Below are 13,908 nucleotides of genomic sequence, written 5' to 3'. Positions count from 1 at the left end.
CATATATTTAGTTAAAGAAATAACAGTATGCTTTGTTCTGTGCCACTCCTCAAAGCAGAACAAATGACAGTGCTTTTTTTTAATTTTAAATAGCCATGAAATTTAATTTTAGTGACACAAATTCTGTCTTTATCAAACATACCTGATGGAAGAATGAAAGGATCCAGTGTGGAGTTTTCTTTTTTACAGATATAGCCAACTTTCAGCTCACATGGCTGGTTTTCCCATTTAGCATCTCTTCTGGGATTTAGTACTGCACACAGTTTCTCAGGCTCAGGCTCAGGGCTTCCTTCATAGAAAAAAAAACAAATTCTTTTTTATGTAGCACAGGTTTTATGTCAGCAGCTGAAAGAACAATTTACTTCCAGCCTTTTCCTGTGTCAATTATGGACTCATGACTTCACTGCTACAGTTATTTTTCTACCGGAGATAAGTAAATGTAATTTAAAAGTACCCATCAAAACATTTTTTCAGATGCTTGTTGCATAATTCACACTTTCTGCCATATTTGATTGCAGAATGGCTGTCTCAAAAATAAGACATTCCTGTAAGTTCTGTGAAAATTGTTGGCTTGCACAGAAGAGAGACTAAACTTTGAGCCTGCACTGATGGAAAGGCTGCAGCAAGTCCTTTCCTTGTCCCCACCCTGCCCTTTAATCAGGCTGTGCATAGGGGCCAGCCATACAGCCACGAAGGAACATGTAGTTTACAACCAGTTGCAGAACAAGTTATGTTGTTGCCCAGTCAGTAGATGCTGGACTGAAGAGTCCAGACATTGAAGGGGTACCTGGTGCCGTTACAGTTGCAGTGCTGTGCACAGGCTGTAGGAAACCAGAGTTCATAGTTTCACAACTCATGAAACATCTAGTTTTATATACACAATTTGTCAGGACCCAATTATGCTAATAGGACTACATGATGAGCCTAAACCAGTCAGTTACAGTCATGAAATCAGAGGACGCAGTTCGAGCTAATATTTTTGGGCAGGAATGCAGTAAGGTAGCATCTTAACATAGTTCATATTCAGGCAAGAAATTTTACAGATGTGAAGAAAGAAGATTGTTCTTCAGAGTAAGAACCATCAGCTGCTAAGAATAAAAAGAAATTTCAAAACCTGAAAATTAGAGTTCTAGCTCTGCATTGTAGAGTGAATGAATATTATTTGTTAAGCATATGAGACAAAAGCAAAATGCCACCGATCTGTGGGTTACATTGTCTCACAGCTGAGTAGGGAGTGGTGGGAACCTAGATTGGACAAAGCCTGACGGAGTAGGCTTCCTCTTTATGGGGGCATGTTAAATGACTTCTAGTTTCTAGAGCTGTGTTTAGCAGAACACAAAAATAATAATACGGAATTCCTAAAATAAAATATATAAGGCATCATCCTTTTGGATGAGGTATACCAAATCACATGTGAATACAAATTTCCTCATTTCTACAATGCCCTTGCAGGGCAGTCTTTCCTTTCTATGTCAGGTTCTGGACCAGCAGCTTTGAGTGGTGTGCTGGAACAAAAAAGTTCCACTCAGGCCTATGCAGAAAGGTCCTTTCTGCATGTCCCTTCAGCAACTTGGCAGCAGATCTGCTCCTTGCTGCAAGGAGAGCCTCCTCACATGCCTTCACACTTGCTCTGTGTCTCTCCTCTGCCTACCTCTGCAACCGGCCCTCCAGGAGGTTTGCCAGGACCACTGTCCTTGGGGAATGGGCAGTGTTTTCCTCTTGTCGGAGAGTTCCACAGTGTGATGACTGGGGTTTTTTCCTCCCCCCGAAAGATACAACTTATAAAAATTTTGCAGCAAACTGGAAATCTGTAGATTAACTCATCGTAATAACAACCGTGTGGGGATACAGGAACTCCGAGGGTTTGGGCTGCTTGACTTAAGGAATTTGACTAGCTCAGCAGAAGGTAGAACACCCTCTACCAGACTCAGCAACTCTGGGCTTTCTCTTCATCCTCTGTGCTAGATAAGAAACAGGTGGCACCTTTGAGACTTTGGGAAGGCTAAAAGATGGAACACGTGTGCATTTATTCAGCAAGCAAACATTCAGCATTTGCTGCAACCAGCCGTTGCCATGACAATCATTAAGCGACTTTCGAAGATAAACTGCCAATGCTGTGAACTCTATTTACAGTCTCTCTTGAATGTTAAAGAGGAGAGAAGAGGAAAAGCATAAAAAGTGAAGGGGAAGGTTTTGCAAGATTGATGCTCACTGACAGCTGAGTCCTTGCAGGATGCAGGGTCTGATAACCCTTGTGAGAGTTGAAGAGATACAGAGGTTTTAATTGACTTAAAGGCATTCCTGGTATGCTACAGCTCGACTAGTGCTTTTCACTTTATCTACTTCTGATAGGAGATGAGTTTATTCAACTCTTCCGCTTGAAGCTGCTTGTGATATATCCAGTGAAGAAAAGCATCATCCTCAGCTTTTTAATCTCACATATCTCAATAAGCCTTTCAACTCCATTTCTTCATGTTCATGGGGAATACTACAGGACTGTAATTAATATGCATTCATCATACTAGTGGGAAATATTAATTCCAGAAACTGTTAAAAAAACGATTCCTACCTGGTGCCCAGTTAAAGTATCTGAAGGGAATGCCACCGCTCCACTGCCAGCCACTCTTGAGATTCAGACTGTTAAGCCCAATCCAGAGAGAGGATCTCTTGCTGTCAATCAAATCTAGGTAACCAAAATTGGTGAATTCTAATGAGACTTGTTAGGAAATGCTCTGCATTTTCAAAGCTTGGAGGAAGAGAAGTGCTTAGTGATTTCTAAATTCAGTACAGAATCCATGTTTATTGGTAATAAACTCTGAGAGTTTATTCTGTAGTTAAAGGTAATAGTGTTTTGCATAAAATTTGTATGGTATTTCCAAAAATCTATTTCATTATATATACGTGAAGCATAATGATTTCTTTAATGACTGCCTCCTATAATGCCACTTCTTCTGTGAGGTCCCTTTCTGGGTCCTTCCTGGTGTTTTCTGATCTTGAGCCAACTTTTGCTTAATTAGCTGGGAATTCTTAACTTCCTTTGGAGAAAAAAAAAAAAAAAAAAAAAAAAGAAATAATTTCAAATGGCAATTCCACAACTTACTAAAGTTCCACCTGTAAAAACCTTACTATACTGTTAATTGTGCTATTTCTCTAGCACTACATATACCCTTTTTACATCAGCTGTTCATTGTAACATGATTAAAGCACTGAAACATTTGTAATTAGTCAAAAAACCTCTTTTTACTGAGTCTTGCTTATTAGTTCACCTCTTAGATACATTTGTTCATGTATCTCTGTGACACTTAATAATTCTGCGTTCTGCTGCTGGCAGCTCTTCCTTGCTTGGTGCCACGTGAGAGCTGACTGGTAGTTTATCTGGTAGTAGGTTCCTGTCAAAGGATCTGCGCTCCAAAATCTGTCATTGTCTGTGTGAGAGAAAGAAGATTTAGTATTGCAGTTTGTTACAAACATCTTACACAAAATGTTATGAGAAAATTTAACTGCAAGCTTACTTGTGAAATGAGATTCGGGAACAAATAAGGCTTAGACCCCCAAAACCCACAATCCTTCATTAGCTTGCTCTTTCTTAAGTAAAAGAGGGTTTGGCATTGACGTTAGCAGAGATGGGCCTTTCATCCTTTATTTTCATTTTCGCCTGTCAAATCTGATAATCTCCAAGTGAAATAAGATAGTGTCAAGAGATCAATAAAGCAAAACTGCACGTTGGTCATTATCTACTCTGAAAACCTGTTCAGCAGCTCATAGGCTATGCCTGAATTAATTCTTGGCTGCAATACTACTGAAATGCAAACATTTCCAATGATGGAAAGTTTGTTTTTCAAACTATGCCATCATTAATTACACTTGCAATGCTACAGGCTTGGGGAAGAGTGGCTGGCAAGCTGCCTGGCAGACCTGGGGGTGCCGGCTGACAGCTGGCTAAATATGAGCCAGCAGTGTGCCCAGGTGGCCAAGAAGGCCAACGGCACCCTGGCCTGTATCAGAAATAGTGTGGCCGGCAGGAGCAGGGAAGTGATTGTCCCCCTGTACTCGGCACTGGTGAGGCCGCACCTCGAGTCCTGTGTTCAGTTTTGGGCCCCTCACTACAGGAAGGACATTGAGGTGCTGGAGTGTGTCCAGAGAAGGGCAACCAAGTTGGTGAAGGGTCTAGAGAACAAGTCCTATGAGTAGTGGCTGAGGGAACTGGGGCTGTTTAGTTTAGAGAAGAGAAGGCTGAGGGGAGACTTTATCACTCTCTGCAACTACCTGAAAGGAGGTTGCAGTGAGGTGGGGGTCTGTCTCTTCTCCCAAGTAACAAGCGATAGGACAAGAGGAAATGGCCTCAAGCTGCGCCAGGGGAGGTTGAGGTTGGATATTAGGAAAAACTTCTTCATGGAAAGGGTTGTCAAGCATGGGAATAGGCTGCTCAGGGAAGTGGCTGAGTCACCATCCCTGGAGGTATTTAAAAGACACATAGATGTGGCACTTAGGGACATGGTTTAGTGGTGGGCTTGGCAGTTGGACTCAATGATCTTAAAGGTCTTTTCAACCTAAATGATTCTACGATTCTATGATTTTTTAAAAATGTATTCTTTATGTCTACTCTGTATGTTTTAGGTAATTGGAATTTAGAAATTGTCTTCTGAGAGCGCACTGTTAGCAAAATTGTTCCCCGGGCAAGTGCTAATAAACTGTGATTACAACTTCCCCTAACTTCCTCTTTTGTTGAGGAAAAGATAGTGAATTTCTTGAACGAGTCATTAGATGAAATGTTTTCTAATTTTTAGTGTTTTTCTTTATTGCCGATTCAGTTCAAACTTGTAACATTCTTTTTTAATTGTAGACTCAGGTTTTAGTGATATGGTCCCAACAATTCTTTAATGTCAAATACTTCATGTTTGCCAGTTTATATAGTGAGGATGTTCTGGGATTTTTGAAGCTACTGCATGCAATATTGCAGCAGGAAATAATTTTCAGTAATATCAGTGAAAATGGTGCTGGTAGATGGTGGTTGATGATGAGTTCAACCTGGTTTCTCAGTGCAATACTCCTATCAAAATGCCAAATAGTGAGTCTGTGGTATAGCACTGAAAAATTAGGTCTGAGGCAGCATTTTTAGTATCTTCATTAACACCATATTTTGATGTTCATCATCCTGCACTCAGATGCACATACATTTATCTGTTGAGATAACATTATCTTGTAATGGAATCTGAAACACTACAAGGGAAAGGCTGATGATGCTGCTATTTCAGTAAGACCTTTGAGCCAATCTTCTTATTTTATGTCTTTCAGAAAACAAACTACATCCTCCGTGGACTGTAGACCAATCTTGTTATACAGAACAGAGATTTGCATGGGTAGAAAAGGTTATACTACTGTTACTATAGGTAGCAATGAGGCAAGGAGCATTAGGCTGTGAGTAGCATCTCCGTTTTCAAATGATTTTATGCTGAATGCAGTTCTATTTAAAGCTTTGATATCGATATTGATATCAATATCAGTATTGATATATTTATCTATCAGTGTTGTGTTATAGCATCTATGTCAGCTTTTGGGACTTACTGCCAGTTGGACAGAACCCATACAAACGGTCCGCATCGAAGTCAGGAGTCGTTGCACACCAGAGCAAGCCGTCCGACCTGCCTGCAGCCGTGCACCCGGCGTACCATTTACCGCTCAGCTGGAAGGGGAAGGCACACGCAGCTCCGTTGGCATTTCCTAACAGTGTGAAGAGATCTGAGGGGGCAAAAGAGAAATTAGAATATAGGTATGGGAATCCGGGGGACCCAGTTCTCTGCATATCTGTACTCTCCATAAGGCTATGTGGACAAAGCAGTACAAGTGTTACAGCAGTGTAACTGGGCACCTACTGTCACCAGCAGTGTCTTCCAAGGAAGTTCTGGGTAGGTCTTGCAATTCACCAGTTGCTTACGATATCACCAGCTGTAACAGCTGGAAATAGAGAAGCTTCATACTGTAGCCAGCTCTGAAAGAACTGTAGTGATTTTTGTCTCATGTATTCAAATATAATTTTCTGAAAATACCAGTACTTGTTTATCATGTAGCTTAACTTCCCATCATTCATTAAAAATACATCATTGATTCAATTGTTAAATGTTGTGGCATTTTTGGCATCTGAAATCTCATAGAGGAATTGAATGGTAGCGTCCATGGAATTATTTTCTTACATTTAGTATTGGCATATTAAACATAAAGATTTTTGCCTTTCATCCAACAATACTAATACAATTTCACTAGTACTAGTATACCATTAAATAAAGCACTTTGATTAAAGCTAACAATTAAAAATAGCCTAGATCCACCTTTGCTTGAAAAGTAAAGAAAAAAAATGCACTTTTTTTGCACATACTGCATTCTGTGTGAAGCTAAGCAGCTGCCCATATCCAGGATGGAGGAATACAGGCCCGAATATGTGAACTAATCATCCTCCGGTCCACCATTGCCTCAAGGAGAACAGCTGACGTTAGACTAAGGGGAGCAGAAATCAAAGGACCCTATCCATGATGGCAAACACATGGGTTCAATACACCATCAAGATTAACCTTTAAACTTTACCTCCATGGCCTCGAGAACACAAATCATCCATGGTTCCATAGATCTTCCAGTTATTCATCATCGCTGATCCTGTGTTCAGCACGATATTGTCGTCTTTTCTTTTGCCAGCACTGAGAAATAAATCTTCCCCTTGGATTGCCAAGGTCGCATTTCTACACTCCCATTTCTGGAACTCACTCTTATTGTTGCATGGGTACAAAGAAATTTTAGCCTCCTTTTGCTTGTAGGGCACTCCCAAACATTGCGCAAACGCCACGCTCATCACCTGGTGAGCAGACACCCACCTGAATTTTTGTAACTCTGTGTTTTTCTTGCAAGAAGCTGTGGTCACTGCATGAGAACTCTGAGCAGTTAAACAGAGCTTAGTAGCCTCATTGTATATTAACAATATTTCATTGTCTGTAAAACAAAATAATCAGAATTAATGTATTTATGGTGAGCACATGGTGAGGGGAGCTTGTGAGGAAAGAGACGTGCTGTTGATTCTATGCTGATCTGACTAATGTCTGGAGACTGTAAATCTGAGTCACTTTTGTAAAGATCAAACAGCATTTTCAAGACTTTTATTGCCTTCTGGGAAGGAAAAAATAAGTGCAGCTCATGTAAATACAATACAGAGGAATAAGAGCACATAAAATATATTATGACAGTTTCAAAAATGTCATCACTATCATGGAATTTTCATGAGTATAGTGGATTTTATTTTTCTAAATCCCTCCTGAAATACACATTCCTTTCAAGATTTCCAAAAGAGACCTTACTGAAGATTTGGAAGTTTGCCATCACCTCACGCACTATAGATTTAGCCCATGTTAACATAGATCTCCACAGGGTTGCATTTGTGCTTAATAGTTAGTGAGTGAGCCTTCTGTGACTCTTGCTCTTTCTGTAATTGGCATGTTCTGTTATGGTTTGGAGGTTTTTTTATGAAAAAACGTGGAACGGTGACTTGTTATCTTGCTGTGTTCCAGTATCCTCTCATTAGTATGTCTACCATAAGAAGTCAACGTAATTCACACAATCAAATCACAAACATTCTCAGAAGAACCAACACCAGGCAGTATATAGAGGTAAAGGTACTATAGGTCCGTGCCTGTGCCTTGTTATGGAAAGACAGTATGCGAATGCTCAACAAGCTAGCTAACATTCCCAAAGGATTATAGGCAGCCTAATTTAGTAATCTGTCGAGACAAGTAGGGCCTGCCGGGAAGGACTACCCAGTACTGCCGTTGTACTGCCAACACATAAAGCAGGTCGTTCAGTGCTGGGCATCGCTCTGTGAACACAGCTGCCTGCTTTTCAAAAGGTCAAGTAGCGTACAGCTCCCACTTGCTTTGGGTCATGAGGGACTGAAATTTGGACTACAGGGAATATTCTAGGACCTACGGGACAGGAGGGCAAGGCTTTGCCCTTCAGTTCTCTGCGCCTCAAATCCCCACCTGGAAACGAGGTGCAGCATCACCCCCGTATCCGTCTGAGAGAATAACCAACCACATCAGGTACAGTGAGATACCCTTCCAAACACTAAAGTAAATTTGTAGGACAAGGGTAGGATGTTAGGGCACAGCCAGTGTTGAGTAGTGAGCAGAGCAGAAAGTATCTGGGAAATTCTGGGAAGCTTTGACAGGAAGAATAGTTCTTGTGAGGATATCTGTATTTAATGCCAGATCTCTCCCAAGAAGGCCCTGTATTGCTTTGACCAGTTTAGTAATCTATGGAAGTTTCACTTCTTCAAATCTAAATTTGGAGCTAAGACCTAGTTTCTTCTTTCCTTGTCCATTTAGGCAGAAAGTTTTAAATCTTTTAAAATCTTTTATTTCTTAATGCCAACTAAATAAGTGCTTAGTGTAGTGCCCTAAGTTTCAGCTATTGTCCCTCGCAGTGTTTTGGGGTCTAATAATAGGAGTTCTAGCTCGAAATGGTGAGGTTATGCTTGGACTGTCACATGGGTTTGGTTCCCAGCTCTCAGAGCAGAGGGGAGACCCCCTTTTTGCACAGGTTAGAGCTGGCACAGCTCACATGGCACAGTGTCTGCTTTCAGAAGCCGTAATTTATACCCCAATCCTCCACAAATCTAATGAATTGAAGGATAAAGGAAAAATGTCCTTGGACCTTATCACCATTCTTACATCAAAAGGGAGCTGTGATCTGTCCCTGGTCAACTTCAGAGCCTTAACTACGCTTCTCATCCTTACTCTGAAAGCCATAGCGGTTATTCCAGGGCTTTTCTTGACTCTGAACTTTTAAATTTTTTTTTCACTGGCATCTGTTCAGCCGCAGTATTACATGTCACATCAATCCACAAGCTCCTTATCATCCCACACAACCTCATCTTAAAGCTAGGAGATACACATACAGCATCCTATTTAGTTCCTTTCTCTTTTTCATTTTTTTGTAACTCAGTCACATATACTGTGCACTACTTCATCTACTTCACAGAGCAGACATAACCAATAATTAAGTTGTATCCAAAAGGAAATCTTTATCCGCATGCATAACCTGTCCTGACTTCTGATTCCCAGGTTTACCCAATTTCAACTCTTCCCCTTTCTTTAAAGGTGAACCAACATCTCTGTATCTGCATCTTTTTTAAACTTCTGTGGACCACTCCAGTTAGGATGAATATGAAATGCAGGGTATTCAAGCTGCGTGAAAATCTTAAAGAGCCTGAGAAATAAGCAAGAAAACAAAAATGCCCACTTTCACATCCACTTTTGCAAAGGATAAAAAAAAAAAAAGACTCACCAAGTGTCTGAAAAGCAGTGTGAATGAACGAGAGGAAAACTAAACCTGTAGAAAAAATCAAGTATTTCATTTCTTTCTTCTTATTCACAAGGAGATGAGCTGAAATTAATTGCTGCAGTAGAAGTCCTTAAGGAACCAGTTGGCATTGGGTCCTTCTCAGTTTTGGAGAGTTTTAGTTGAAAGAGAAAACTCTGGGCTCTAAATAAGGAAATATCCTGTCACATGTGGTATTTTGAAATCTATAAACAACTACAAAATTCAAACTTTGCATCTCAAAGTGAAGTTTCTATCCATTCAAATGCAAGTGGCAAAGTTTGAACGTTCAACATCATTTCGCTGAATTATTTTTAACTTTCTTGGTTCTGCTCCAGGATTGTAAAGTCATGCCCTCAAAGACAAAGAAGCAGGGAGTACACTTTAAATGGATATACTTTAAATCTCATACATACTTATCTGGGAAACTAAAAAAAAAAAAAAAAAAAAAAAAGCTAATTTCTTGGCCAGATAGGTCTTCACTGCTACAAAAGATATATTAATTTAATTTGATGCAAGGAACAATGTTGACTTATTTCAGTGTGAAAAATTAACCCAGGTGGGATGATTTAATTTTGCTTAGTAACTTGACAAACTGGGCACTATGTATACACTTGGCTTTTATCTTCTCCGATTTATCAGCTGGTAAAACTACTGTGCTATTATTTCATGTGAATTTATCTCAGGAGAACCAATACAAATTAGCAGAATCTACATATCTTTCTGTTAATGAGAGATTTTGACAACAAAACTGCCTTCAAAATTATTTAATCCCTAAAGTACAAATGAATTTTAATACTTAATAATTCTTTCCTTGTACCAAGTGTAAATGAGACAAGGAAAGAGGAATATTTTCAAACAGTACAAATGAGCTCCAGCCCTTTAGTAAGTGGAAATCAACTTCAGCTATAATGCAAAATCCCTCATTTGTTTTGAAGGAAAAGGAGAAAAGATATTCAGCAGAAATTGCCCTTAGAATTTTCTCTCATTTTTCATGGCTTTGTTATGAAGACAAATCTCACAGTATATTCTGCAAGGGCAAAACATCACAATGTGAGAGAAGAAACCCAGTTATAGAGTATAGGGTCTTCAAGCTGTGTTACCGATATCAACCATCAATATTATAAATAATACTATTTCATGGTTTTTTTCCATCTGTTTATTCTTTTGATTTGCCTTGCCTTTATTGTTAGTCATCAAACAGCACTGAATCCAACTCAGTGTCAGTATTTACAAAAAAGATAAATATGGGTATTGTTGTAACTTACATGAAGGAAAAAAAGGGTGTAAGATCAAGGGAATTGTCATTAAAAGTAGTTTGAGTACAGAATGCCCTTCATTCCCTATCCTCTGCAATATGTTTTGTTTGATTGCAGTATCTACAAACCAGCAATCCAATGTCATATGAATCTCTCCTTCCCAATGATCTCTCCTGTACAGTTCTTATGCACTGCGGGTCTGTTTTTCCGAGAGATCCTTGAGAGATCTTTTTCTTTTCTTTCTTCAGCCTGTCATAGACAACATAGAATCCCTAGAAAACTTAAACAGCACAGTAAACCTCTGTAGCATTTCACTGCCAAGACAGTGTGGCGTGCCCCACTGCCTTACTGGCCTGTAGCATGGATACAGTGCCCAGATGTCAGTCCATTTATCAGAGAGTTGGAGGATAGTATGAAAAGATGTCCTAAAATGAGCAATCAAGTGAAATAAAACCAGAAATGGATTCTTCCAGCTTTATTTGGCATCCACTTTATTTTATAATTTATTTATGTTTCTTCTTAGTCGTATGCCTTGTTCATATTTCTGTGTTTCCTCCTGTTAGCCTCTCTCTTAAGATAATTGGCTCATTAGATCACCAAACCATTTAACATCTCTGCATGCGAATTAAACACCGAAGTCTTATTATGTCATATATAGGTCCTTTATTGATATAGTCTCATATTCATAATTGATACAAACCATTCAAAGACAGAATATGCCTGAGTGTTTGCAAAGATTTACTTGTTCTGCAAAATCCAAGTTGAAGCCATGAATGAAGGACAAGTATTTGCGTTTCACTTATAATGCTATGGCAAGGAAGATACTTGTGTAAAGAGTGTAAGACAGGGGCAATAATGGGGAAAAACAATTCATGTATATCTGTCTTTATTCCAAACACCATTTTACTTGACTAACAGTATGCACGCTTCAGTATGTTATGGTGAGATATATTCTCAAAGTGTGGGCTTTGGGGCTGAGTGCTCTGCAAAGAGAGTGCTCGCTCTGTGTCTGCACTTGACTCTGGATGTGCTGCCGCCACAGATCTCTAAAAAGAGAGAACACTAGGGTGTTACTCCATAGCTTTTAAATCTAAATTCCCACTAGTTCTGTTATTTTTTGTGCCTGATTAATTAGCCATTCTATACAGTACTGAGTCTTGGTCCTGAGACTATTTCTTGAAGAGCATAGAGCAATAGCTCTTAATTCTTACCAAAGGAATAATTGCCAATTTTAGTTCATAGTGTCTATTAGGTGCATGTAACTTTTGCTAAGATTTGCTTTGTTCCAGCTAGATTTTTTTTTTAAGCTTAACCATATAGTTTGGCTGTGTTATCCCATTAGACGACACTGCGTTCATTTTTTTCTTTGTCATTGGTAGAATCATTTTCATCGTCCCTTCCAGTTAGGACATGGCTGTATTCTAGCAGTCTGCTGCGCCGCCTCGCCTCTCTTTCAGTCTCACGTTGAGCTTTGATCCTGAGTAAGAAATAAATCGTGAAGCCCATCCCTAATAAAACGATGAGGACTAGAGTAAGTAGTATCCACGTATTCATGCGACCATGAGCTTTGTCCTTTTTGGCATCTGTAAATAAATAAAAAGCAAATAGAAGTGGGTGTACCGTAGCCATAAATAAATATGAAGAATACTGAAAACTAATGGTCTAATTTCCCCCTTAACTACCAGGGGGAAAAATCTATCATAATGTCTCTGTGTCAGTCCCCCTCATAGATCTTAGCATGCAAACGAAGGAGCGAAGAGGGGGTGATCAATTTACCAAAGCATTTAGCTGTCCTGGGATGCCCAAAGCGTTTCGTAGGTACTGGTAAATTGTGCTGGGAATGAATTAAATGGCAGCTAAGTAAATTAAGCTCATATAAATAAATATAGAAAAGGCAAATAAATAGTAAATACTAATTAATTAAAAAAAACCACCCAAACCCAAGTATTTCTTTTCATGTCTCTTTGAAACTATTGGGGAGGAAGAATAAATCCTACCTTCCACGTTTGCAGCTGCTTGCAGAACAGCTGTCAAAGATAAAGACAAATGTTTAGTCAAAATCTAAAAAGGTCACATTGTCATCCTGACAGGTTCGTGTTAGCAAAAGGTCTGGTAACCTGTGCATCAAGGTTGCCTCATCACTTCTCCTGGAAACACATTTGCTAAATTAACAGAGGTGGAAAGGCGTGATCGATTTTTAGCCTGACGTTCAGTGTAATAAAACTGCGGTGGTGTGCACACTTAAGGCCCCCTTCCCGCCCCCTTTTCAATAACCGGGGAACCTCCGAGCACGGCTAGCTCCTGACCGTTTCGGCCGGACTCCCCCCTGCCCCCCGGTTCACGACTCTCGCCCTCTTCTCTGGGTCTGCAGGGCTGCCGACACCGGGGACAGCCCGCCCGAGCGCTGGGGGCGCTTCCCCCCTTCTTCTACGGAACCGCAGGCGGCTCCTCGCAGAGCCGGCGGATTTTTAATTCGCCGCTAATTACGCCCGTCAACTCGAGCTTTCTCCCGCCGTTTTCCCCGGCTGGGCGCAGAGGGCGCCGTCCGCAACCTCGGGTTCCTCCACGCCGCGCGGGGGGGACCGCGGCGGCGGGGGCCGGGCGGCTGGAGCGGGAGCGCAGGCAACGAAGCATTCACCCATCGCTCTGACCACCCAAAGAAACTGAGGAGTCGCCCTAAAAGAAGAATTTTCCTTTTCGGAAAATGCTCTGACGCCACTACGGCCGTGTCCCGCCGCTCCCCGCCCCCCCCCCCCCCCCCCCCCCAGCTGCAGCTTTGCGCTGCGAGGGGAAAGGCCAGAACCTCGGAAACATCCTGAGCCTTGGGGTTGCGAAACAGGGCAGGAAATCGTACTTTTTTTTTTTTGCAGCATTAACAGCTAAACTCCAAAATACCACATGGCTGCTTGGCTCACAGTATTCCGATATTTCTGCTTCCTGACCAAAGCAGATGGTGCTCAGTTACACAGAAACACAATATTAAAAAAAAAAAAAAAAGCTAACCAAACCACTTCTACTATTTTCAAAGGTCACTATACGCGCTCCGGATCATGCTTCCATCCTGTTATTATTTAAATGGAATTGCTTCATCCATCCCTTACTGAAACAGCATGTTTCATAGTACAGCAAGAGGAAGAAAAGCACATTATTGATGCAACAATTCTTGTTCCATAGAAAGGCAATATGAACGTTAGCGGGAAAATACGTGTGTGTATTGCAGGGAGCAAAATGACAAAGGAGTTTAAAAATTTTCCGGAAAATATTGGTCATCTTTAGTTATTAATTAAATATT

At 40.6% G+C, this 13,908-nt stretch overlaps 2 protein-coding genes across 6 annotated transcripts in view; both read right to left on the bottom strand.

The window, feature by feature from the left end:
- Window positions 1-9,472, bottom strand: part of LOC126038059 (macrophage mannose receptor 1-like) — a 34,068-nt gene extending 24,596 nt beyond the window's left edge. For 4 of the 5 annotated variants that reach the window (XM_049799156.1, XM_049799157.1, XM_049799160.1 and 1 more), the window contains exons 1-6: window positions 9,325-9,472; window positions 6,580-6,978; window positions 5,566-5,739; window positions 3,267-3,425; window positions 2,570-2,683; window positions 143-289 (exon numbers count right to left, since the gene is read on the bottom strand). In XM_049799156.1, the coding sequence (XP_049655113.1) occupies window positions 143-289; window positions 2,570-2,683; window positions 3,267-3,425; window positions 5,566-5,739; window positions 6,580-6,978; window positions 9,325-9,394 (1,063 nt within the window). In that variant the 5' untranslated portion in view covers window positions 9,395-9,472. The other variant, XM_049799158.1, reaches the window with a different exon arrangement.
- Window positions 9,473-11,283: 1,811 nt separating this feature from the next.
- LOC126038062 (macrophage mannose receptor 1-like) overlaps window positions 11,284-13,908 on the bottom strand; it is a 34,255-nt gene continuing 31,630 nt past the window's right edge. Inside the window, exons 28-29 of the mRNA XM_049799165.1 lie at window positions 12,614-12,643; window positions 11,284-12,199 (exon numbers count right to left, since the gene is read on the bottom strand). Of these exons, the coding sequence (XP_049655122.1) occupies window positions 11,955-12,199; window positions 12,614-12,643 (275 nt within the window). The 3' untranslated portion in view covers window positions 11,284-11,954. The remainder of the gene's footprint in view (window positions 12,200-12,613; window positions 12,644-13,908) is intronic.

This window comes from Accipiter gentilis, chromosome 4, assembly GCF_929443795.1.
Source record: "Accipiter gentilis chromosome 4, bAccGen1.1, whole genome shotgun sequence".
Taxonomy (NCBI): domain Eukaryota; kingdom Metazoa; phylum Chordata; class Aves; order Accipitriformes; family Accipitridae; genus Astur; species Astur gentilis.
This window is presented reverse-complemented; position numbering and strand designations above follow the sequence as displayed.